The sequence below is a fragment of the Bicyclus anynana genome, chromosome 5 (genome assembly GCF_947172395.1).
Source record: "Bicyclus anynana chromosome 5, ilBicAnyn1.1, whole genome shotgun sequence".
Classification (NCBI taxonomy): domain Eukaryota; kingdom Metazoa; phylum Arthropoda; class Insecta; order Lepidoptera; family Nymphalidae; genus Bicyclus; species Bicyclus anynana.
Genome location: NC_069087.1, coordinates 9,182,381 through 9,208,825, shown reverse-complemented (window position 1 = coordinate 9,208,825; position 26,445 = coordinate 9,182,381). Strand labels below are relative to the sequence as shown.

Genomic DNA, 26,445 nt, shown 5'->3' with positions numbered 1-26,445 from the left:
CTCTTTAATCATCAAGTAGTGTGTAATATTTATAAGTAATTTAAAATCAATAATTTATCAATGAAACGCCACAGAATATAAAAATACTTTAATATTTAACAAGAATGTATATATGTGTACTCGTGCACAGAAATATAAAAAAAATCACTTCTTCAGATTAATTTCTAGGACACTAGCACTAGGTTAGCATTATTTATTTTAATACGAGGAGTCGTGGATAGCGTTGTTGTCATATCAGGGGGTTAACTCCGCTCACCATTGCCAGTAATGCCATCCGCACGTACATTCCATATTCAGCTTGTCTAAAGTAAGCGGCTCGAGGATCTGAATCGAATTCTGGTGAAATTTCGTCTACACGTGGGAGCGGATGCATGACTATCATACGACGTCGCGCCCTTGTCATTAATTGTGGAGTGACCACCAACAACCCACGCGTCTGAAAAAATCATAATGAAAATAATCATTTATAAAACTTTTTTATTGAATTATAAAGATGCTAGCCTCGATCTATGTTCGAGATCAAACAGTTTTTTGTAATAATAAAATACTAGTCTTATATAATAATTTGTCTCATAAAAGCATTCGTAAATTATTCATGCATGCCTTTTTATCCTTCAGTATTTTTATTTAGATTTTAGATAAACTGATTAATAAAAAAGTGATTAATTCAGTCATATTTGTTTGCTGTAGATAATGTTTAGATATTTACGATGACGAAACGTCACCATCGTCATTATTATTATTATTACTAATTATTTTTGTCATTGACTTTTAAATAATACCACTTCATTATTTGCGTTAGGAAAATTACTACGAGTAAATGATGATAATATATGATGTATGTTTATTTTTTATTGTTTGTATTATAAGCCAGTATTCTGAATAAATCTTTTATATTCTTATTATGGTTGCGTACATACTATACACCTATTTGTTTTTTTTTATCAATAATAATTATATCCTCACGATGTTTTCCTACACCGTTTAAGACAGGTGATATATCATTTCTTAAAATGCACATGACTGAAAAGTTGGAGGTGCATGCCCCGGACCGAATTAGAATCTACGCCCTGCGAATCGAAGGCAGAGGTCATAACATGTATACATGAGAGTTTTTTTAATTCTATAAGCGTGTGAAGTCTGCTGCATTGGGCTAGCATGATGGACTATTGGCTTAACCCCTCTCATTCTGAGAGGAGACTCGTGCTCAATTGTGAGCCGAATATGAGTTGCTAATGATGATGATGATGATGATTATATAATTTTTAATTTACCTTTTCATATTCTTCTGGACTATCGAATCTTTCACGTTGAATTCTTGTCATGTACAGAACATGCGTATCTCCCAGTACATCTTCTAAGCGTTCAAATACTTTTTGAGGGATGCCTTTGTAGGCTACATAGTCCATAATATGTTTAGGCATACCGAGTCCCGGAGGACTAACATATTGTAACTGGACTTGGTATAATGTCAGTAGTCGAGCTAATGAATGAACTGTTCGACCATTTTTTAAATCTCCGACCATGGTTATGGTTAGTCCATTAACCGTTCCAATTTCTTCTCTTATCGTGAACACATCTAGCAGAGCCTGCGTAGGATGTTCACCTACTCCATCTCCTGCGTTTATAATAGGCCTACGACAGTGTCGTGATGCACGCTGAAATCATAAAATTTATATGCATTAGATAAATTGTCTTATGCATTACAAGCATCTCTCTATCTCTTTGGTACGATTATAGACAGGCATATTTAGGATTTTTTCCAATCGACTTAGGTCTGTTGGTAGTTTGCTCCTACTTTTTTGCCATGGTGATGTCAGAGATACCGTTAAATTCAGTTATAATTTATATTATAATGCACGTTAAAACTAACTCCGATACAACAAAGTTGAAATGAATAAAATACATATTAAACTTACGGCAACAGCACCCGGTTCTGGATGTCGCAGAACTACAACATCAGCGTAGCTCGTCATTATTGTAACACTATCTTCAAGAGTTTCCCCTTTTTTAGCCGAAGAACTGGTTGCATCTGTGTGTATTACAGATCCGCCTAATCTTTGCATAGCTGCAGCAAAACTACAGCTCGTTCGTGTGCTCACTTCATAAAATATCGATGCCATTACCTTTCCACGTAAAATATCATCTAAGACACGCCCTTTATTTACGCTAGTTTTCATAAATTGAGCAAGGTTGAAAATATCGTTTAGAGTTTCTTTTCCAAAAGTATCCACTGTCAAGATGCTTTTTCCAAATAAGTCACTCCTCTGTCGTTGCGATAATGATGTTTGAGGATATGAAGAACTGTCACATCTTTGCCTTGTTGTAGTTTGAGGAGGCAATGGTGAAATGCTTCTTAAGCCCGCGCCGTCGGTAAAGTGCACAATAAGCTTGTTTTCAACCTTCACAGGGTCGGCTTGATCTATATCCACATCACTTAGTCTACTAAGATCTAGAGAACTATTTACATCTAGAGATGAATTAGGCCGACTCGTTTCTCTTTCAATTTTTTCAATTACCGTAGAAAGTTTTTTAGGTGCTGGCCAATCGCGCACATTTTGACCAAATCCAGGTGGTATTAAAACTTGCCCTTCGACATATGCTATTTCCCCTCGTAATGTTACCCGATGAACGGCTCCACAAACACGCATACCTGCAAACGGCGTCCATTTTGATTTTGAAAATTCTAATGCTTGAGGAATTGTCCATTCATAATCCATATCTACTTCAACGTATGTGTTCCATTGTTCGGGCAAGTTAAATATCTTGCGTGGGTTTTTGTGGAATTTGTTGATCAAGTCATCCATAGTTAGACGTCCTTCGTGCACTGCATTTAAAAGCAAAGGTAAAATTGTTTCCAAGCCTGGATAACCTGGTGGAGGCTTTTCCGAGTTTTTTTCTTCTACAGAATGCGGTGCGTGATCAGTAGCAAAAATATCGATTACATCCATATTTTTCCACAACTCTGCTTGATCTTCAGGACTACATAGAACTGGACGAACTTCTGCTCTCCCTTTTCCAATTCTTTCAATATCGTCTGTACTCAAAAATAAATGTTGTGGACACACTTCACATGTAACCTTTAATCCTTTCTCTTTGGCTGCTTTAATGATCAAAATTTCTTCTTTTCTAGCTACATGACAAATATGAATAGGTCTATCTAGCAAAGATGCCATTAGAATAATTGCACCAGTTTTCTCACGTTCTGCATGTGCGCAAATAGGTATTTTCTTAGGCCAGTTTTGAAGATGTTTTTGCCATACTGTCATATCATCAAGTTTTAATGTAGTGTAAGTTTCATTCAGGTACATCTTCAATGCTGCGGCTTGTGGAGCCAGTTCACCAGCAATATCACAGTTAGTGGAAGAAGCACCAACAAAAAGAGCATAGTCACAGCGAGCACTAACACGAGCTAATGTTGAAACATAATCAAACGAAGTCCGATCAATTACAGGAGGATTTGTATTTGGCATAGCACATATCATGGTTACACCTCCAGCAAGTGCAGCAGCGGTGCAAGAAGCGAAGTCTTCTTTGTAAGTAGCTCCAGGTTCTCGAACATGTACATGCACATCTATAAAGCCTGGCAGTTTTATTATGTTACGGGAAGTCATACAATCAGTATGTGTTTTCATTGGCGGTGCACCTCCACAACGTAACATGGCCTAAAAATTAGCAAAACAAAAATATTTAATTCACCTTGAAAATTATAAAATTACTCATGTGAAAAAAATTGAATTATACCTTTACTAGAAGCTTGGCACACTTGACATCAGTAACTAATGGAACAGCGTAATCTACAGCAAGCCGACGAGTTCGGTATCCATGTGTACTAAAGGAAGAAACTCGGCGAGCCCCACCCCTCATTGGCAAATTGATTACGAGATCGAGTTCCCGCTTTGCTATGAAATCCGCTAAATGCATAAGTTCTCCATCAGCACGTGCGTCGTCAAGATCTCCAATGTGATCAAATGTCCATTGTACTCCCTCCACCTGTCCAATTATAATTATTTTGTTAAAAACACACTTAGGCTTTTTATTTGTTTTATGCATGTTATAATTATGATTATTATTTTTAAAACAATTATTTTTCTAAATCATACCTCAACTCCGTGTTCAGTATAAAAATCTCCTGTGCCCATACTAGCATATAGTTTATATCCCATTTTATGTAATGTACGTACGCTTGGTAATAATTCCATTTTGTGCTAAAATAAAAATATTATATTACGAAAAAAGTATAATGTAAAACTTTCGTTATTTCGTTAATCATATTATTAGTACAATAATTATTTTAGATATATCGATAATTTTGCTACTGCTACACAAAACATTAAATAAACAAATAAGTAATAATCATAATATATATACATTTTTAGTAAAAGTACATACACTTTTATCTACATAGATACACCATATTTTTAAGCAATCTTTCAATAGAAGTTTTTAATTAATTTACCTTAAACGTCCCCACAGACAATAAAATGGCTTTTTTAGGAATTCTAAATCCAGTACTCATCAATGACTTTAGGTAAGCTTCATAACGATTTTCTCCAAAACAGGCAACTTCGCCTGTCGAGGCCATTTCAACTCCAAGTGTCACGTCGGCTCCAGATAATCGAGAGAAAGAAAATTGAGGCACTTTAACTCCAACTTTCCCGCATCCGTTCATTACGTTGAGAGGCTCAACAGGAATACCTAAAATGACCTTAGTTGCCATAGCAACGAAATCATGATCTAATGTTTTACTAACAAATGGAAATGATCGCGAAACTCTTACATTACATTCTATTACTTTCAGTTCATTGTCTTTTGCAATAAGTTGCATATTAAAAGGTCCGGTAACGTCAAGCGTCTCTGCTATTACTCTAGCAATTTCTTTTATTTTTTCCAAAGTCTGAATATTAATATCTTGTGGCGGCGTAACTAATGTTGCATCTCCAGAATGAACTCCCGCATTTTCTACATGCTCCGAAACAGCCATACAGAGAATAACGCCATCTGATGCAACGACATCGACATCTATCTCTTTAGCATCTAGTATATATTTCGAAATTACAACAGGGTGTTCTTTATTTACTTGACTTGCTGATTTTAAATAAGTTTCTAACTCTTGGTTTGAATATGCCACATTCATGGCTGCTCCACTTAATACATATGACGGTCGCACCAGGCATGGGTATCCAACTTCTTCACAAAACTCAATAGCAGACTCAAGGTCTGTGAGTTCTTTCCACCTTGGTTGCAAAATTCCTTTACGATCCAACATTCGTGAAAATTTAAATCTATTTTCCGCGTTGTCTATCATGTCGGGAGAAGTTCCAAGAATGACAGCCTGCTGCCTATGTAAATCCATTGCAATATTGTTAGGTAATTGGCCGCCCATACACAATATGACACCGTCAGGTCGTTCTAATTTATAAATATCCATAACAACTTCAAAAGAAATTTCCTCAAAATATAATCTGTCGCTCATATCGTAATCTGTACTTACAGTTTCAGGATTGTAATTTACCATTACTGTTTTTTTTTCTTGATTTTTCAATTCTCGAAGACATCCTACAGCACACCAATCAAACTCTACAGAACTGCCAATTCTATATACACCAGATCCAAGAACTATAGTAAAATCACCTGGAAAATCTATATCATGAGTACTGGCGTTATAAGTAAGATAAAGATAGTTAGTTGAAGCAGGCCATTCTGCTGCTACGGTATCAATCTGTTTAACAAATGGAGTAATATTACATTCTTCTCGCCATTTTCGTACTACTAATTCTGTACTTTTAATAGTGGCAGCAATTTGTTTGTCTGAGAATCCAATTTGCTTTGCACATTTTAATACACCATATGGAATAGATCCTGAAGGAATATCTTCAAGTATTTTATAATAATCTACAATATTTTTAAGTTTTTCTAGAAACCAACGATCTATTTTCGTAAGTTCGTATAGTTTTTCAACTGTGTAATTATTTTTAAGTGCAGCTGCTAAGACAAACATTCGTTTATCTGTAGGTTCCTTTAATTCATTTTCGTTAACTTCTTTTATATATGGATCAAAACCATTGACGTTTTCATCAACCATCCTTAGAGCTTTTTGGAACGCTTCTTCAAAATTTCTACCAATAGCCATTACTTCTCCTACACTTTTCATAGAACTTCCAATTTTTGTACTAACTCGATTAAATTTCGCTAAATCCCATCTAGGTATTTTGATAACACAGTAGTCCAAGCTAGGCTCAAAACAAGCAGTAGTTACTCCTGTGACAGAATTTTTTATTGTTGGTAAAGGTATTCCAAGAGCTAATTTTGCCGCTACATATGCCAGCGGATATCCAGTAGCTTTACTGGCTAACGCAGAACTTCGGGATAATCTTGCGTTTACTTCTATAATATAGAACTCCTCTGAGTTTGGATTCAGAGCATATTGTATATTACATTCACCTACAATTCCAAAATGTCTGATAACCTTTATTGCAGTATTTCGTAACAAGTAATACTCTCTGTTGGATAATGTCTGGCTTGGTGCAATCACAATTGACTCTCCCGTATGGATACCTAACGGATCCACATTTTCCATGTTACAAACAGTTATACAGTTATCGTAGGCATCTCTTACAACCTCATACTCGACTTCCTTCCAACCTTTTAATGACTTGTCTATAATAAGTTGTTCAGAGTACGATAGAGCCTGATGTGCAAGAGCTTTTAATTCTTCTTCATTGTTAGCAAATCCTGATCCTAAGCCACCAAGAGAAAAAGCCGAACGTGCCATTACTGGATAGCCTATTTGTTTTGCAGCAGTTAAAGCCTCTTCAATTGAAGAAACTGCTGCACTTGGTGCCACTTTTTCACCAATAGCATTAATTTTTTCTGCGAATATTTTTCTATCCTCAGTGTCTACAATAGACTGCACTGGAGTGCCTAAAACAGCAACATTATATTTCTCAAAAACTTTAGACTTTTCTAATTCCACACCACAATTTAATGCTGTTTGCCCTCCAAAAGTAAGCAATATTCCCGTAGGTCGCTCGGCTTTAATTACTTGTTCTACATATTCAGGAGTGATAGGTAGAAAATATACTTTATCAGCCAATCCTTTTGACGTTTGCACAGTTGCAATATTAGGATTTATAAGAACAGTTTGGATTTTTTCTTCTTGCATTGCTTTTACTCCTTGAGAACCAGAGTAGTCAAATTCTCCCGCTTGTCCAATAGACAGACCACCTGAACCAAGGATCAACACTTTTTTGGGTTTTTCATGTACAATGGGTTCGTACCTTAATTTCTCACAAATGGCATTGCTAACAATAAGTTGTTTGTTAATTTTATATGACTTTACAGATTCAATGAATATATCAAAAAGACATTCAAGGTCTGTAGGGCCCGCTGTATGTTCAGGATGAAACTGTACACTAAAATAAGGAAGTGACTTGTGAATTATCCCTTCATTTGTTTTATCATTTTCATTAGTAAACAAAATTTCCCAGTCCTTAGGCAGTGAATTAGTATCTACGGCGAATCCGTGATTTTGTGATGTCATGAAACACCTTCCTGTACCATTATGTGTACAGGGTAAATTATGGCCCCGATTTCCGTATCTGAAAACATTTGTATCATTTTTAATATTTGGTGGATACTTTTATAAAAATAAATAATACATAATATAGCCAAAGCATATTTAAGTACCGCGTTTTATATGTTTTGCATCCAGCAGCTGTTGCGAGTAGTTGATGACCGAGGCAAATACCAAATACCGGTTTGATGACAGTATTATTTTCTATTACTTCTCTTAAATTCTCCACAACTGTCTTACAAACTTCTGGATCACCGGGGCCATTGCTAATGAACAAGCCGTCATAACTGTTTGGATCGAACTTATGGTTCCATGGCACTAATATAATTTTGGCATTTCGTTTAATTAAACATCTTATTTGGTTGTACTTCAAGCCACAATCTATAGCCATTATCGTAATTTCACCTTCGGGATGAAATGTTTTTGTTTCCTGAAAAAAAAAATACAAAAATATTATTGTTTACATTAGATTGATTACTTATAAATGATGCAGGGGCTGTATTTCAAGTAAATGTATCTTATATCTATGAAACCAAATTTTGAATTGAATTAATAATTTCGGCATTTGCCTTTTATTTTGGCATTGTTATCGTTCGCATTAATTACTTACTTTGATTGACACTTCAGCTACTAAATTCCTTAGGTTGGGGTCCTGTATTGGTGGTAGTATTTCGAATGGAGGACTGCCTTGAATTATTCTGCCCAAAGTGACGCCTTCACGAAGTCTGTAGGTAAGAGCGCGGGTATCGATGTCGCAGAGACCAGGGATATTATGGCATGCCAACCATTTTCCCAAAGAGCGACGCGCTCGCCAGTGACTAGCGTGGGTGCTCATTTCACCTACTATTAACCCAGCTGCCCAAATCCTGTTTGATTCAAACCACCTGAAATTAAGGAAACATTTGTAGCGCTTGAATTAATTAAATTATAGTCGTCAAGTTCGTTGGTAACACACCCATGTTAAGCGGGCGACAGGGGGAAAGACTGCGTGTGTGAAACCGTGCGTACGGTAAAGTGACGTGCATCAGTCGTAGGTTTTTCATTTATGGCTACGCCCGCGCGGCACATCGGGAGTGTTACGAACGAAGTTGCCAAGCTACATCGATTATTGCAATCATTTTCAAAAGAAATGTCATTTTATATTGCAGCTGGTATTTTTAATAAGACATTGAAACTTCATTAACTAAGTTTATCGAATCTGCTATCATAAGACCTAATCAATTTATTTTATCCTTGAGTACAAGTCATGTTAAGCGTACGGAATTAATGATCCTCATACCGTTAGTACATTAATCTATCATTCATCATTCATTCATAAATAGGTTTACATTTTATTTTATTTAATTATTTAAAATAATTACAATGATAAAATTAAAAGGTGCAGACATAAACTTGTTAACCGTGGACAAAGCTGTAATTAAATCTATTAAGAACTTAAAAATAATGAAAAATAAGAAAATCTAATGCTATAATTAAAAATACACATAAAACTTAAAAACACTACGGTTAACTTAATATAACAAGCCGACATCTGAATGATACCTGTATATACAGGCTGTTCGTACAATAATACTTGTTACTCATATTTATTAATGATAAGTTTTAGATAATACTACTCTTTTAATTTATGTTTTACATTTTTTATAGTTAGAATGTCTTTTAATGACTTAGGAAGCTGATTAATTAAATTAGGAATAACATAATTAAGTTTTCTTTTTCCATATAGGTTATTATAGTTAGGTAAGAGTAGTTTTATTTTATCAATCGTGCTGAATAAGTTTTCATCTTTTTTTTTAATTTTCTGTGAAATAATGTTCAAAATTTAATAATTATACCATTTTTAATGAATAATTTTACCATTTTTGAACATGTTTTTAATTTAATTTGGAACCAATTCTTTTAAAATACGCAATGGCAGGGAAACATGTTTTTTTGTTATTTATGTGGTCATTCATATATCTTATCTGTAAATGCTGAAAGCAATCGTGTGTTATTTTTTTGTGGTTGAAAACCATATTGTTTAGCTGATAATAGGTTATTGCTTCTGTAAAAATTATAGATTTGTTCGCTTAAAAACATTTCTACCACCTTGTCAATGGTGGGCAAAATAGTTATTCGTCTGTAATTATCAAATTCCACGCGACTGCCTTTTTTGGCCTTGGCCTGACAATGCCAGTTTTTAAAAGGGGGGGATATATTCCAGTAACTACGCTAGTGTTTATTAAATGTGCAAGAACTCCTTTAATTTTTTCACATAACATTTTAATATCTCTAGCTCTTATTCTATCAATTCTTACTCTTTATTACTCTGAAAAACTTGCAATTTTGCATTTTAAACAAAAGTCATTAAGTTTCTATTTGCTCGATGTTTGATCGACGTTTTATCGAACTATATCCGCCGATCTAAATTCTACCACTTTTATACATCGATGTGAATATTCGAATTAGTATTTATTATTAAATGAACTGCAACTGAAGAGGTTCAGGGATGCCATTAAGGTGACATGTTGACCTAATTCTGAATCCATTATTGCAGACACGCAAATGCGTATGAACAGTTATTTCATTTTACCCTCATGGTAGGTGTAAAAAATGAGGTTTGCTCAGAAGAATAGATAAAATACAATTGCATTTTTATAATTAGAACAGAAATCAAGAATTACCTCGGCAAACCATGTTCGTCGATGTCTTTATCATCAGGCACTCCGTAGTTACCAATCAAAGGATACGTCAGGACCAGAAGTTGTGTGTGATACGAGGGATCGGTCAAAGATTCTGGATAACCTACCATGCCAGTTTGAAATACTGTAACAAAACAATTTTTGTAACACATTGTTTTAGTTAGTATTTTTTTTTTAAAGATTTCCATGTATTTTGTTAATATGACCAATATTCCCATTTCCCTCCAACTAGCCGGGTAAGTGTATTAGGAGTGGGTACGACAATAGACCAACTGGGCGGGGATCGAACCACCACCCCTCGGTGATGAGTCCGAACTCCGACTGCTTTACCGTTGGGCTACTGAGACTACATTAGGAAAAATCTCAGTTAAGCGCTAACAGTAACAGGTAACAAACTAGCTAATGCCCGCGACTTCCTCCGTGTGAAATTTCGTTTTCCGGTTTCCGGGAGAACCCCTATCTCCATACAAAATCGGGCCCAAATTTTACTAATGATACAGAGCTAAAAAAACATTAAAATCCGATTTGTACTTTTAAAGATTTAAGCATACATTGGGACGAGCGACTTTGTTTTAAACTATGTAGTGAAGTGTGATATAGGCACTTTGTACGTATAGTGCCTACCCTAATTAAAAACCATGTGCACACCAGAGAGCAGCGCTAGAGAGAGATTACATACCAACTTCGCCTTCCACTGGAACCGGTGCTCCGAAACTTCTGCCTTGAAAGACGGTGCCATCTGCTAGCACTAGGCTACAGGGTCCTCCGACTTCGCATGTTAAGTCCTCGTTATCATCCATTTTTCTAAAGATAAACGTATTCTTTAATAAGTAAATGCAAATATTATGTATGTAGAAATTTTAAAAGTCGTGCAAATGGGAGTCGTTAAAATCACGCGCCAAGGGTTCTGTACGTAACATTACTGAATTTGTAAACTATGAAAATACTAAGTTTTTTTTTTGTTATCGTAACTACGCACTTTGGTATGCTGCAAATTCCTAACAGACTAATTTAGTATTTTAGTCGAATACGAACAATTTTTGGATTTACCTCCCAAAAATTGTTCGTACTCGATTAAAATACTAAAGTAATCTGTACGGCTTATTACGCCTGGCTTAGATATTTAGCAATAATCTTTAATACAGGTAAGTTGAAAGGTACACAACTAATTTTCAAAGTTGTTCGAGAAAATAGGGAAAACAAATACCTTTCTAACTCTGACAATACTGAATATAAAATTAATACAAATAGTATTATTTTATTCTCAACAAGTTACCCTTTATCCACAAATTCACCTGATGGTAAGTGATGATGCAATCTAAATGGAAGCATCCTATCGGAACATTAAATCGCTCGGCGGTACGTCTTTGCCGGTAGGGTGGTAACTAGTCACTGCCGAAGCCTTCCACCAGTCAATATTTATTTTCTTCTTATAGATTACGCGAAATCCCTATTATCTTAAAACAGAATGGCCTGTATAAGCCTGTAGTTATTTATATCACAACGATTATTTTTTTTAAATAAAGGTTTGATTATTGAAATCTTTAACTATGTCTGTTCTTATTTTGCTATAGCCGACCGCTTTAGTGTTGTTGAGAGATTTAATAATAGCTAGAACTTCATAAGCATCCGTCGAGCTTATAAAAATTGAATAACTATTAGGTGGATACAAATATCATTTACTAATATTTTTACTCATCATCATCTCCTTACCCTTATCCCACTTAAGTGGGGTCGGAAAAATATGTCAATCTTTTCCATTCGTTTCTATTACTCGTCAACTCATCATCCACTCCTTTTACACACATGTCCTCTTTCACACAATCCAACCATCTCTTCTTTGGCCTTCCTCTCCTCTTATGACCTTCCACTTGCACATTCAACATTTTTCTACTAATATTTTTACTCAAAGTGGTCTTTTTGTTTAAATTTATAAAATAGTCAAATATTTCACATAGCTCATTAAGATCATTATATGTCCCTGTATTAGTTTTTAAAAGAAATATCATAAGGCTCTATCGTCTTCCCTAAATTGTCATGTATTAGAGACATTTATCACAGAGCCTGTATTTAAAATGTAGCTTTCTTTTTAACCGACTTCCAAAAAGGAGGAGGTTCTACGTTCGGCTGTATGTATGTTTTTTTTTTTTTTTTTTTTTTTTATGTATGTCCAGCGATAATTTCGTCAATTATGGACCGATTTTGAAAATTCTTTTTTTGTTTTGAAGGGTTTACTTCCAGGGTGGTCCCATTTTTTTCATGTCAGGATCTGATGATGGCATCCTGGAGAAATTGAGGGGAACTTTCGAAAGTTGTAGAGACGGCTAGTGCGTTTGTTAGTGTTTCCATAAGATATTTTAAACCACTACAATTTTATGAAGGTTTGGAGTTGGTCTGATGATGGAGCCGAAACACAGACGATGGAACTCGTCAACGATTTACAGCAGTCACCTTTTGTTTGGGCTTGATTAATTTGTATTGATGAGTACTTTCCACCTATATGGGTTGTGACTGTATTAAGGGTCTGGTGATGAAGACGAGGGACAGTGAAGAGAACTTCTCGACGGTTCACAGTAGCTACCTCGTGTTTGGACTTGATAAATTTGTATTGATGAGAACTTTCCACCTATATGGGTTGTGACTGTATTAAGGGTCTGGTGATGAAGACGAGGGACAGTGAAGAGAACTTCTCGACGGTTCACAGTAGCTACCTCGTGTTTGGACTTGATAAATTTGTATTGATGAGAACTTTCCACCTAGATGGATTGTGACTGTATTAAGGGTCTGATGATGAAGACGAGGGACAGTGAAGAGAACTCCTCGACGGTTCACAGTAGCTACTTTGTGTTTGGACTTGATAAATTTGTATTGATAAGAACTTTCCACCTAGATGGATTGTGACTGTATTAAGGGTCTGGTGATGAAGACGAAGCACAGTGAAGAGAACTCCTCGACGGCTCACAGTAGCTACCTTGTGTTTGGACTTGATAATTTTGTATTGATAAGAACTTTCCACTTAGATAGGTTGTGACTGTACACACGCAGTAGGTGTGCTAACACTAAAAATAAAAAAATAAAAATTTTAATAAAAAAAATTCAACCGACTTCCAAGTCAAAAAATAACTTTAACTAAAAAGCAAAAAATAACATCCTACCTATGTGCTACCTTCTGATCAGTTTGAAGGCGGTGCCAAGCCAGTGTCGTGTTTTAATTAAAGCTGTTTCTGAAAGAACCACATAAATTTTGTAGTTAAAACGTGTTTAATTAAAACATCACTGGCTTGGCACCGCCTTCAAACTGATCAGAAGGTAGCACATAGGTAGGATGTTATTTTTTGCTTTTTAGTTAAAGTTATTTTTTGACTTGGAAGTCGGTTGAATTTTTTTTATTAAAATTTTTGTTTACACTAGACTTTTGTATACCCTTAGTGTGCCATGATGTGTTTTTTTAAATTACTGAACATTTTTATTTTTCTAAGGGGAAAACATAAATCATAAAATAGTTTATTGATTTCATGAAATGTATCAAACGCTTCATTAACATTCTCTTCTCTCTCGCTCTTCACGCGAGTTTAACTCGCACTTGTCCCGTTTTTGTTTTTGCGGAGGGTAGATTATGTAAAAAGTGGTATTAAACAAAGTTAAGACTTAAGTCAACGGGAAGTATGTACTTACACCAAAATTGGTTCTGTAGTGTTTAAAAATCAAAATAACTGTGATATGTAGGTATGTATTACCATTAACATTAAGTTTAGTATATGCAATAAATATATACGGCCAATAGATACACACTTATCTACTTGCATTTAAAAGCGATAACGAAAATTGTTTAATACCTATCAATCAAAATTAGATTTCTTTAATTTAATAATAACAGACCTTTCTTCTTTAATAGAAAAGTATAGATCCATAAGCTAATTCCTATAAAACCCTTATTAAAAATATTTTAATAAATAAATTTATACTAACCTAACAAACATAACTAATCGATAATATTCAAAAATATAAAACAATTCCTAGTCGTAATAGAAAAAATATCCAAAATATAAAACAATTCCTACCTATTCCTAATAGAAAAAATATCCAAAATATAAAACAAGTTTGTGGTTCAAAACCCTGAACAACATTTTTATTGTAAGATATAATTTCAGATAACAGAAGAGGTCCTTGAATGGGCTATTCAAACTTCGAATAAGTACCTATATTGATATAATTATATGTATACTCAGAGGTCGGATGTCGCGGGCTCAAATCAATGTCAAGGTCTGAAAATTGATCCAGTTCACAAACTTAGACTTGGTAGATACTTCGTGTAACTACGTTCAAATAGTACGTATACCTATACTAACAAAACAAGATTTAAAACGATTGAATGATTGGAAAATTTAAAATTGAAATGCTGGAGAAGAAACATCATCTTAACCTTAATATTTAAATGACAGTAGAGATCGTTTACAATTCCGTAGTAAATTTAATTGCATGTGAGCAAATAAATTCAGGATCCACGCATTAGAATACATGGACCAACCTAACTAACTCTTTAAACATCGATACGTGCGAATTAGAAACTGAAAAACAAACATCCAATTCTACGTTAAATATGGAGTTTGGTGTAAAATATGCTTGTAATATGTGGCTTTCGAATAATAATACGTAAACTTACTAATTTTGAAGTTCAACTTGCCGGCCACGTGGTGATTTGCACATGGAAAAAACTGTCCGTCGCTGCCGAGAGCCTCGCTACGACAGACAGGCCCGACCGGCTGCTTCGTGCTTCCATCGCGTCAAACCATTGCACCTTATCACACGCCATAACATTACTAACCAGTTTATTTCCTCTCTCGTTCTATTGTTTGTGTTCATGTATATTGTTCTCGCTCATAAACAGGATACATGTGTGTGAATAAATCTCAAACCACGCGAGCGGTTATACAACAAAGTTAGGTAGGTCGGAATCTTGGAAGTTGGAAGTTATAACTATAATAAGTTCCATTAGTTCTTACTTTATCGTCTGGTTTATTAATGGTAACTGACAACTTTATTAATATTAATGTGTAGAAGTAACTAAAATTTACAAATAGTAAAAGATATTTGAGATGTGTGAAATTTGTGAAATATATCCAATCTAATCTACCTGTACAAGAGAAATTACTATGTATTTAATTTCTTTAACTTTTGTTTCTATCTACACATCGCCTTAATGATATCGTATTGATCACTATAATAAATAGTCAATAACATCAGTCAGTCAGTCATCACTTTGGGCTACGGTTCTTTTGTCAAGTCCGATAGAGAGTTTCTTTGTTTTATGAGCTTTTACTCCGAAAGAATTGTAATCTATCTTATTCGTACCTACGTACCTATTTACATGGCACTAATAAGTTTTATTATCTACATATTCTAATCTAATCTAATCTAAGTCTAATTGTAGTATGAGATTCGGCATAAGAAATATTATATTCCCTCATCTCTTATTTATTTGGGATAAGAAATAAACAAATAAACGATGGAAAATATTTACATTGAAATAGGTTGCCTATTTAAATTGCTGAGAAATCATCGAGCACAGGTTGGTCGTCCAAATAGTTTTGCTATAAAAGCAAAACAACAACACAGTATTGGAAGAATGAATTTCATTTTAAAATAGGCCAAGGTTGTTTCATGCAAATAAAAATACTTTACAAAAGTTTCCAATTCATTTTTACTCTTATTGTATACAATAAATAAGATCAAGTTATTATCGTCGAAAATGAAAATGACTTCAATAATGGCACCCATAAATTGTGTACCTAACTTAACACCTAATTAGGGAGTTGTTCGGAACGTCCTAGATATCAAAAGTTGTTCATTGCCTACATTACTTCTGTAAAATTTCATTATAAATATATATATTGGTATAAACTTCCAGTTCTGTTCAATATCGGATAGTCCAGGAACTTTAAGGTACGTTTTTCCGGCGTTTCATATAGTTCAAGTATTTTAATCGTGTTTTCAGCAGGAGCAGCTTTCAGCCAAACACCTGGCACGTAAAGTGTCACTTGCGGTCCCACAGATGGCCAGTATCTTCCAAGGTTATATCCATTTACGAAAATATAGCCCTAAAAATAAACATATTAATGCAAACATTTCAAAAGCAATTGGGTAGATGACTTTGGATTGACTGAGTTTCTTCCATCAGATTTCCCAAGTCCTCCATCACATTAGATCAGCTAAATCTCTAAGATATTAACTATTAAGAAATGATGTATTTGTAACAAAATCTATATCTATATCTTCTTCTAATGCTTCTATGCTAATATATAAAGCTGAAGAGTTTGTTTGTTTGATTGAACGCGCTAATCTCAGGAACTACTGGTCTGATTTGAAAAATTCTTTCAGTGTTAGATAGCCCATTTATCGAGGAAGGCTATAGGCTATATATTATCCCCATACTCATACGGAAACGGGAACCACGCGGGTGAAACCGCGCGGAGTCAGCTAGTCTTAACATAAATCTACTAACGTACTTCTTAAAATAAATTTTTCTAACAAAATCAATCAAATTTAAAGAAAACAATCGAAAGCTTTGAAGATCAAAGCCTTTCGATTGTTTTCTTACTATATGTAGTTAGGGTGTTTAGCAGTTTAATTAAATTATGTTTGTAACGCCTTTAGACAGCATGTATATATACCTTTCCCCAGCCTGTTGGATCAATAAATGTATCTAAAGGTTCTTCTCCATCAGGCAGTACCAGTTGTGCCTCATGCAATGTGGGAATGTTGCTGTCAATTTCATGAACAGATAAATCATTTCCAAGTGTTGAAAAATCATTTCGTTTTATGTCTAATGGATATCCAGTAATAGACCACGTCCCTTCCAAAGATTTGTTATGTAAAGTAACATGGCTTAAGATGCCCTAAAATAAAAAATATGTTTTAAGTAAATTAGTAATCTTCAAAATTATCAATTTTAAGTAATTATTACATACTTTGAAATCGTGTAGTCTCTTTCCAAAATTAATACGTCCTTGGTTTTCAACTAATAACGACAAAATAGATCCTGGTTTGCACTTTATACTTAGTGTATACCATTTCTGCATCCTATTAATCATACCTTGCAGTTTCTGTAAACGAAACACTTGTATAAGAATTATGAAATGATAAAATCTTTCTTTTTTAATTTAAAATCAACTTTTCATTAACAAAAAATAATTTCGTACGTACCTATCTATTAATTTGAAGGTTGTGCCAAAAACAACTCAACAGCTTAAATTAAAGGCACTACCTGTATAAAAAATGTCATCACCAGAGTCCAAAGATCTTTAAAGTCCGTTAAAAACTCGTTGTTGATATTAAATATTAGCTACTTACATTGTCAACAAAGACGAAGATCCAATCACGAGGTTGTTTTATTTCCAAAACACCATCTGTATCATTGAGTGTAGTTTCATACAATACAAGTCCTCCTCGTTGTTTTAACGCCTCAAACGTCGGTAGTTTAGGCCCAGTCACATCTTTGTACTTGATTCCTAAAGCCGAACGCCCTTTCTCAGATAGAAGACTTATTTTTGGACTGACTGTGATTTCACCATATGCACCTTTCTTAGATGGTGTTGGGGCTGGTATACTTGATGGAACTAAATCATACTGTAAAATTTATTGTATATATTATAATAGTTGTTATAATAGATAAGTAGAAAAATTGTAATTAGTTTAACATTCATTTTACTTTAGCTAATGTTTCGCGAATAGCGTTATATTTTGGTGTTGGATCACCCGCTTCAGATAATGGAGCATCGTAATCGTAAGATGTAATGTCTGGTTGGTAAAAAGATCCATAATTTGCACCTGAAAAATTAAACTTTTGATCAAGTTTCTTACTTATTATAAATCAACGCTGTAATTAAGATTTAATTTTGCTTACCAGCAGTAAATTCAAAATTAGTGCCTCCGAAAAACATGTAGAAATTGAAATTAATATTGTTATTCATCATATCGCGCAGTGTAAACACAACATTCTCTGTTGATACTTGTTGTATGTTTTCACTCCAATGAGTCAGCCATCCTGGATAGTACTCTGAATTCATTAATGGCCCAACTGGCATAAATGCACGTAGATCTTTAAACATACGTGTAACATTGTTAGCTGTAAAAAATATTGCTGTTTGTATTGTCAGTAGCACTTTTGAAAATCTGATTATTTATGCAAGTAATTCATCATCATCATCATTATCAGCCACTGCTGGACATAGGCCTCTTTCATTAACTTCCAAGCACTTCGGTGACACAAGCTTTCTTCGGTTCACCTAGTGTGGGGTCGACCAACACTGCGCTTTCCAGTGCGGGGTCACCATTCGATTTAGTCTTATTACAAATCGAAATGGCTCAACTGTAATTTTTTATGGTTTAAAAAATTATGATGACCGTTTTGTAAAAGAAATAAAATAAAAAAAAATAAATAAAATATCGGCCAATATATAACTGGATATTGAATGATGATTTTCTATAGATTTAATTTAGGATTACTGCCACTTTGGATTTCTTTTAATAGATGACGATCGCCGTAAGACAAAATCTAAGGAATCATCTATTTCTGTTACTTATAAAGTAGCGTTCCGTTCCATTAATTTCGTTAGCATACATTTCTGTTTTTCACAAATCCCGCAGGAACCACGGATTTTTTGGGATTAAAAGTAGCCTATGTTCTGCTACAAGGTCTGATGCATACCAAAATTAATCTAAATCGGTTTACCGGTTGGAAAGGTAACAAACAGACAGACAGACAGACTTTCCCATTTATAGTTAGAATGGATAACTGACAACTAAAATAGACATACAAGGGCCGAAGTCAATAGTAGTAAGTGTTCCGGGAACTGATCCATCGTAGAAGTAGGACCTGCTTGCTCCATCGGTAGTGTACAACAAAGCATTCGTCTGGACGTGTCGTTTTATTATGTCTCGCATTACTTCCATGTATGGCTTGGATGCACCGTAACTACCATATTCGTTTTCAACCTGAAATTCTGAAGATGCATTATCAACTTACGAAATTATCTTATTAAACCATCGATGTAGATGTTTACACTACCTCTATGTATTAATTTATAGCTGTTTGTTGGCTTTAGTATAATTATTTTTTTATATTAAAGCCAAACTCGGTGTGCAATCTTTACCAACAAACATATTAAATAATCAATAGTCTATACATATACTAATTTTAATTAACTTGCTCCTAAATTACATTATCGACTCATATTCTGCTCACTGCTGAGCTCGAGTTTCCTCTCAGAATGAGAGGGATTAGGCCAATAGTCCACCACGCTGGCCCAATGTGGATTGGCAGACTTCACACACGCAGAGAATTAAGAAAATTCTCTGGTATGCAGGTTTTTCACGATATTTTTTCTTCACCGTTTGAGACACGTGATATTTAATTCCTTAAAATGCACATAACTAAAAAGTGCATGTCCGGAATCGGATTCGAACATACGCCCTTCGGAATCGGAGGCAGAGGTCATATTCACTGGGCTATCACGGCACTTGCTCGATTAGTAAGCATACAACAATTAGGTATAGTTTTTAGCTTTTCTTACTAGAAATGTTAAATACAAATTGTACTAAGTTTAGGATATCCCATAATGATGCTGCTATTACCTGGAATTTAACTAAAACATACCTACCTGGACTAAAATAATAGGGCCTCCGTTTCCATACAACAAAGGAGTCACTTGTTCAAAAAGCTTTGCCATCCATTTTTCTGTTTCCTCAACAAAATCTAAAAACAAAGCCGCATTTTTAGAAAAATATTATAGACATCCTAATATTAAGCATTACCTTATTAAGACGACTTACTTTTGTCTGTTGTTCGCAATTTTATATTTGGATATTTACTTAGAAGCCAATACGGTAAACCTCCCTGTAAAAAAAAACAATGTCATTTGTTTTGTTCTTTATCTTATCAATATTTAAAAGTTAATCCAGGGATTCTGATGCACAAGGAACGACCAAACCTATACCATGACTAAACCTATAAAATATTTTTGGTTCTTTTCTAGATTGTAGAATTTATATAGGTATCTATAGATTTGAAATCATTACTGTGATGTATTCCGGCGAGCATATTGAGACAGTTTCTTAAAAATATAGTATTTAAGAAACCAGCCACATTTTATCTCTCAATTCTTTATTTGTGATTTTTTTTAATTTTTAACAATGTTAATAATACAAAATATAATACAAAACACTATTAAAAATTTATCAAAAAAAAAAACTCTCTCGCTGCGGGCCATTTGAGTGCCCAAGCAACCGGTGGTCACGGCTCCAGAGTGAGGAACCTCCTCGAAATACACGCCTCAACATTCGACATGAAGGTAATCTCGTAAGCAAGGTCCAAGTATTTTGATACTTTTCCTTTTCGGCTTTAACCAGATTATCGTCATGTGGAACAGTAAGATCAACAATTATTGCACGGCGCATTGTCAGATCGACTATACCAGGTAAACCAGCCATAATTGTTTTGAGTACCAAATTAATTCATTGATACGTTTTAAATATTTTAAACTACCGGTAATATTACACGTTATCGTTTCCTCTGATCTTAAATAACGTAGCTAATATGCATTAATTATGTTAATTGGTACATAATGTGTGTTTCAAACTAGTCTTAATTTTTTCTAGTTTTGTTTATGCCTTCTACGAGTACATTAGCACATTACAAACATTGAAGGCTCAGACATAATTTTCAGTAATAACCTTAATCAATTTATACAATCTTGCGGCCACTTACTCGTAATATTCCCTCGTAACTTTAGTTTTAAGTTTTCGACTATTATTACCACTATTAGATTAAATTAAATTATGACATAATCTTGACCTTTCAAAAGTGCTTGTAAAGTAAGCCTAAATGAAATAAATGAATTTTGACTTTTGACTTTTATTTTATCTTCTTTATATTTATAACTTGAAATAGTATATATTTACCAAATCCCTTTCTGCACATATATACGGTCCTGGTCTAAGAAGGACGTATAAGTCTTCCTCAGCAGCAATTTTTATAAAACTGGCTATGTCATTATCTCCTTCAAATTGGTACCATCCCTCTTCTGGTTCGTGACTGCTCCATTCTACGTATCTATAATATAAATACCATCGATATCATCTTATTTTTAATAGCCAGACCTCCGTCCTTAATGTAGGAGAGGGGATATAGCGCTTAGACTCACCACGCTCATCGCTGCTTCAGTGCGGATTGCGGGCTTAGAAAGCATCACTAACAGATGTTTAAATATAATGATCAGGAATGACGTCTTAATGAACTCTCCGAGGCACGGAGATGAACTTAACCAGACAATTCCTTGAAAGAAACTGATTTTCTTGTCTTGCTTGTAAAAAAAATTAAGTTTATACTCTGACGATGTTAGACAGATGAGAGCCGTGATACCCAGTGGATATGACCTCTGCTTCCGATTCCGGAGGGTGTGGGTTCGAATTCACGTTGTGCAATGTGCATTATACGAAATTAAATAGTCTCAAACGGTGAAGGAAAGACATCGTGAGGAAACCTGCATACCAGAGAATTTTCTTAATTCTCTGCGTTCAATCCGCATTGGGCCAGCGTGGTGGACTATTGGCCTAACTCATCTCATTCTGAGAGGAGAATCGAGCTAAGCAGTGGGCCAAATATGGGTTGGCACTTGAAACTTGCTACCTCCAAAGCCACTACGGTCCAAAGTATCTTAGTACTTACCTATGGTAAGGTTAAAAACATGGGCTGACAAATTATCCTGGTCATCAGACATAGAATATCAGGTCCATTAGATACAAAGACAGACATTATTGCTAATCATATTTCAGTAGGTACTCACGTAGACACAGCATTTAAGCCAGCTGCTCTCAGTTTCCTCAACCGATCCCTCCAATATTCAGAAGGTAGCCTAAAATAATGTAGAGATCCAGACATGATTCGAAGAGGCTGTCCATCTAGGACGAAGTCGTTGCCGACTATACTAATGTTTCGCCTATTCTGAAAATAAATAGAAAAAAGATTATTTATCAAGTGTTAAGTAGGCACATGGCCTAAATGCAAAAAATGCCTAAATACTAATATTATTCTTTATTTTAAATTCGTAATTATAAAGGTAGGATACGTGATACTAGCCTAGCCTAGTGAATATGACCTCTGCCTTCGAGTCAGAGGGCGTTGGTTCGAATCCGGTCCGGGGCATGCACCTCGAACTTATCAGATAAGTGTATTTTAAGAAACTATATATCACGTGTCTCAAACGGTGAAGGAAAAACATCGTGAAGAAACCTGCATACCTGAGAATTTACTTAATTCTGTACGGACTACAGGGGCCCCTTACGTGTAAAAACAAAAATTAGTAAAATGTAGGTAGTCCATAATCTTTTTTTTTCCCTGGTTAAGCGTGCGCCCAAAAGGTGAAAACATTCTACATATGTTAAGGCACTGTCATATTTATTTTAAGCGAGCATTTTTGTTTCTTTTGTGAGAAACCTTTACCCTTCATTTGGACCCCCCAAATAATTTTGATACAGGGCCCAAAAAGCACGTTACGCCACTGGGACTAAGGTCAAACTCTTCTCATTCTGGGAGGAAACCCGTGCTCAACAGTGAGCCGAATGTGGGTAGTTAATGATGAAACGAATTATAGGTAGGATGCTTAATAGTATATTCTCTCAAATAAATTTAATCCGCTCATCATCAAATCAGATTCTGCACAAAATTTTAAAGTAAACCTAACGACTTTTTCTTTCTCCTGAAATAAGTTGGTAACTGCCCGACCCAGAACTGGTTATTTTGGTAAAGAGTATTGTTTGGAATTTAAATGCAGATTTCTTTTTGCAAATCTTTTGAATTGTGTACCTGTTTAGAGAGGCCGGTTTTGACATATTATTCAGCTGTCTATATTTTGAAGCTCTCTAATACAATGATAGCATGAATAAAAAAGAAGCCCTTACGTAACGAAATATAGGTACAAATCAATAGATCAAAGATTAAAGGACACAACTTTAAGAAGCCTTGGGTTTGATCCCTTGGATTACCTATTGCGGTATTCAATGCAGTCATTTAGGCCTTTGGCAAAATTTTAGGGGAAACGGAGATATTGGTCACTGTCAATTTTCCCGCGTTTTCACCTGCGTAATTCTCGTTACGGTGCAAATGCGGGGATAAAATATAAGGAAAATTTCTGGTGCTAAAATAATGAGAATCCAGTAGATCCAGAGTTTACCTACCTCCTTCAAAATCACAAATTCACAAACTTGATCTCTCTTTATTATTGGTATACCTAGATGTCGAACAAATGACTAGCATTCTTTTAAAATGTTGTGAAGTATCTACTAACTTTTGTTATTGCTATAGTTAAAGTCTGTTTTATCTAAGCACAGCAAACACATAATAGATACACATGGCCATGTGGCTCATTATAATAGATTAGCAGCGTCTGGTTAAGCATAATACCCAGATTTTATTAACAATTACTCTGTCGTTTTCGCGAATAAACCAGTCAATATATATATATTTTGATAAATTTTGTTAAAAAATACTCTTACTCTACTTTGTCTCTAAAAATAAGACTTTCAGGTGAAATGGAAAATGACAATTGGTTCCGAAAATTTCTCAAAAATTTAAGACTGGCAATATCGCGCGCAGAGTCAAGATTTGATCTGATTTAATACTCAATCTATCCGTTAATAAACTATATAGTAGATGCGATATAGAAAGGTCCCTTACTAAATTGACCCTTCTAAGTGACTCGAACGTCTAATTTGCGAGACTCGTATGATTGGCGAACTGGCCGCGCCGGTTTCATGGCTATTAGGTAGCCATTAAGTATTAATGTAGACCATCGTCAGCCGCACTTATTAGTACGAGTTGCAGTAAACGTTGCAGATTGTATGAGCAATTCGAAACTTATCTATACTAGCTATTCATCACCGTCATCATCGCATATGGATAAGTGATGGATTGCTGGAAAACCACATTAAAATTCATTATTGTACAGTCTATTCTCTTACTAATAGTTGGAATATGAAATCATAAAGTCGGACTGGGACCCATATTCAGCTCACTGCTGAGCTCGAGTATAAGAGGGGTTAGGTCAATAGTCCATCACGCTGGCCCAATGCGGATTGGTAGACTTTACACACGCAGAGAATCAAGAAAATTCTCTGGTATGCAGTTTTCCCCACGATGTTTTCCTTTACCGTTTGAGAAGCGTGATATTTAATTTCTTAAAATGCACACAACTGAAAAGTTTGAGGTGCACGCCACGGACCCGATTCGAACCTTCCGGAATCGGAGGCAGGAGTCATATCCACTGGGCTATCACGTCTAAATCTAATCAGAAAATCTAATCATTTCGCTCATATATAAAAATAGACATATAGACACGTTTAAAAATCTTGACGTTGTCGCAATATTGAAACTCGTACTAGATTCCGACACGATGCACTTCTCTCTAAGTGGGCATCATAGTGACTGAACAACTGTAATTATACTATTTTCACTCACTTGCAAAATTACCTCCGGATCTTTTTCTGAAAGTTGACTTCCTTGGTTTGTGGTTTCCGTAAGTTGAATTACTACTGGCTGCGAATCTGGGACATCGTACGACTGGGTTACTACCGACCGGCTGGCATAGATCATAAAAACTTGTAGAAAAATTAATTTGCCCCATGATGTATGCATCGCTTGGTCTGAGAATTGGCCTGAAACGGTTTATTTACTTATTTTTAAGATTTTATATTTTTAATTTAATTATTAAAATATAATAATTAAATTAAAATAATTAAATTAAAATCAGTGAAACATAATAGAGCATTTTCACACTAGCGTTTCTGTAGCGTAGGCTCGCTAGTTTTGCGTATTGACGGTGTGCAAGCTTTATAAAATAAAAACGAATTCATTTCACAATCTTATTGCAATAAGATTAATTATTACAATGTCAATATTATTATTTTTTGCATCGTTAGGGTGGACTACATAGGCATTTTTTAATCAAATATAAACTAATAATCATGCAATTTTTTTTGTTGTGTTGATATTAAGACATGACAAATAATGCCTGTTCTTTTTTATAAATCTAAAAAAGTCTTCGATGGAATATATCATACCACTGTATGATATATTCCATCGAAGCCAGCTGACTAGATATAACATCTGGATAAATTTGCCCGTCTGATCAGATAATGGGTTGACATGGTTGACAATATTATAGGTTTGACTTGGCAGCGTTCGGTATGCAAAGTAATACAATACAGCGTCGTCTTCGCTGCGCGTACATTCAACGTCTGTCTTGGAGAAACGCTAGTGTGTAACGGCCCTTAGGTGTGCGAGATGAAAAAGTTATTTTAGTCCCAAGATTTTGAATCGGGTTAACACTAACGACTTTTAGGTCAAGATCACAAAGTATGACGTATGACTGCATGCTTGTAAGACCGCAAATGCCTACCTATTGGCAACAGTTAATTAATATCTTAGATAGGTTCTCGAAAATTACTATGACATAAACAAACAGATAAAGGTCTAGGTTAAGTTTTATTACATATTTCAGAACTACAACTTTTGTTTCTTTCTCCACAGGATTTGTAATTCATTAATTTAGGATTTATTTATCACTTTAGTTTACTACTTTTTCCGTATAGCTGATATAAAATATAGGTAAAATAAATAATTCATTAAAAAAGAAATTTTAATTAGGTGTGGGTATTAATCATCATGACTCAAACACATACAGAAATAACAAAATTCATGCAGTACCTGCGCAGTTAGGTACTTACAAAATAGCCCATTAGAGTGTATAAAAAATCATTGAGATAACGGTACGAGTATAATAACTTTCGCATAAATAAATACGAAAGTCTCAAGACTTTATTGTATAGTTTGAATAAAATAATTTGCCTACATCTTCGTGTAGAACGGACGGTACCTTACCGGTCTTGCGGCAATGACCTCGGCTAGAGACTTCGAGTGCCAGTGAACTCTCTTGGCCCCGACTTGACAATCACGGCGAACGCGGAGTGGAGTAGCTAGGTTATTGGAGCGAAGTCGCTGGCAGTCGCGACTCGCACAGTGAGTACGAGTGCTACACAGAGTCACAGAGACTGACAACACGACCGCTCGCACTGCCACTCCCTCGGAAACTCGATGACTTTGGCGGTTGGCCCTGTGGCGAAACAGGCATGTGC

General features: G+C 35.0%; 1 protein-coding gene across 2 annotated transcripts; it reads right to left on the bottom strand.

The window, feature by feature from the left end:
* Positions 1-73: 73 nt before the first annotated feature.
* On the bottom strand, positions 74-26,445 carry LOC112051973 (CAD protein). 2 transcript variants are annotated; one of them, XM_024090844.2, is made up of 23 exons: positions 26,192-26,445; positions 24,782-24,966; positions 22,101-22,258; positions 21,217-21,367; positions 20,089-20,152; positions 19,917-20,011; positions 19,074-19,251; positions 18,161-18,382; positions 17,966-18,084; positions 17,608-17,883; positions 17,226-17,360; positions 16,929-17,153; positions 16,237-16,355; positions 10,937-11,061; positions 10,240-10,381; positions 8,187-8,460; positions 7,690-8,006; positions 4,460-7,601; positions 4,104-4,208; positions 3,745-3,993; positions 1,920-3,665; positions 1,275-1,658; positions 74-436 (listed from the first exon to the last, which is right to left on the bottom strand). In XM_024090844.2, the coding sequence occupies exons 2-23, from the start codon at positions 24,944-24,946 to the stop codon at positions 230-232; spliced, it is 8,598 nt and encodes a 2,865-aa protein (XP_023946612.2). In that variant the 5' UTR covers positions 24,947-24,966; positions 26,192-26,445; the 3' UTR covers positions 74-229. The 2 variants fall into 2 exon arrangements, with proteins under 2 accessions (XP_023946612.2, XP_023946611.2); XM_024090843.2 differs by lacking the exons at positions 16,237-16,355; positions 16,929-17,153; positions 17,226-17,360; ... (8 more) ...; positions 24,782-24,966; positions 26,192-26,445 and adding an exon at positions 14,921-15,076.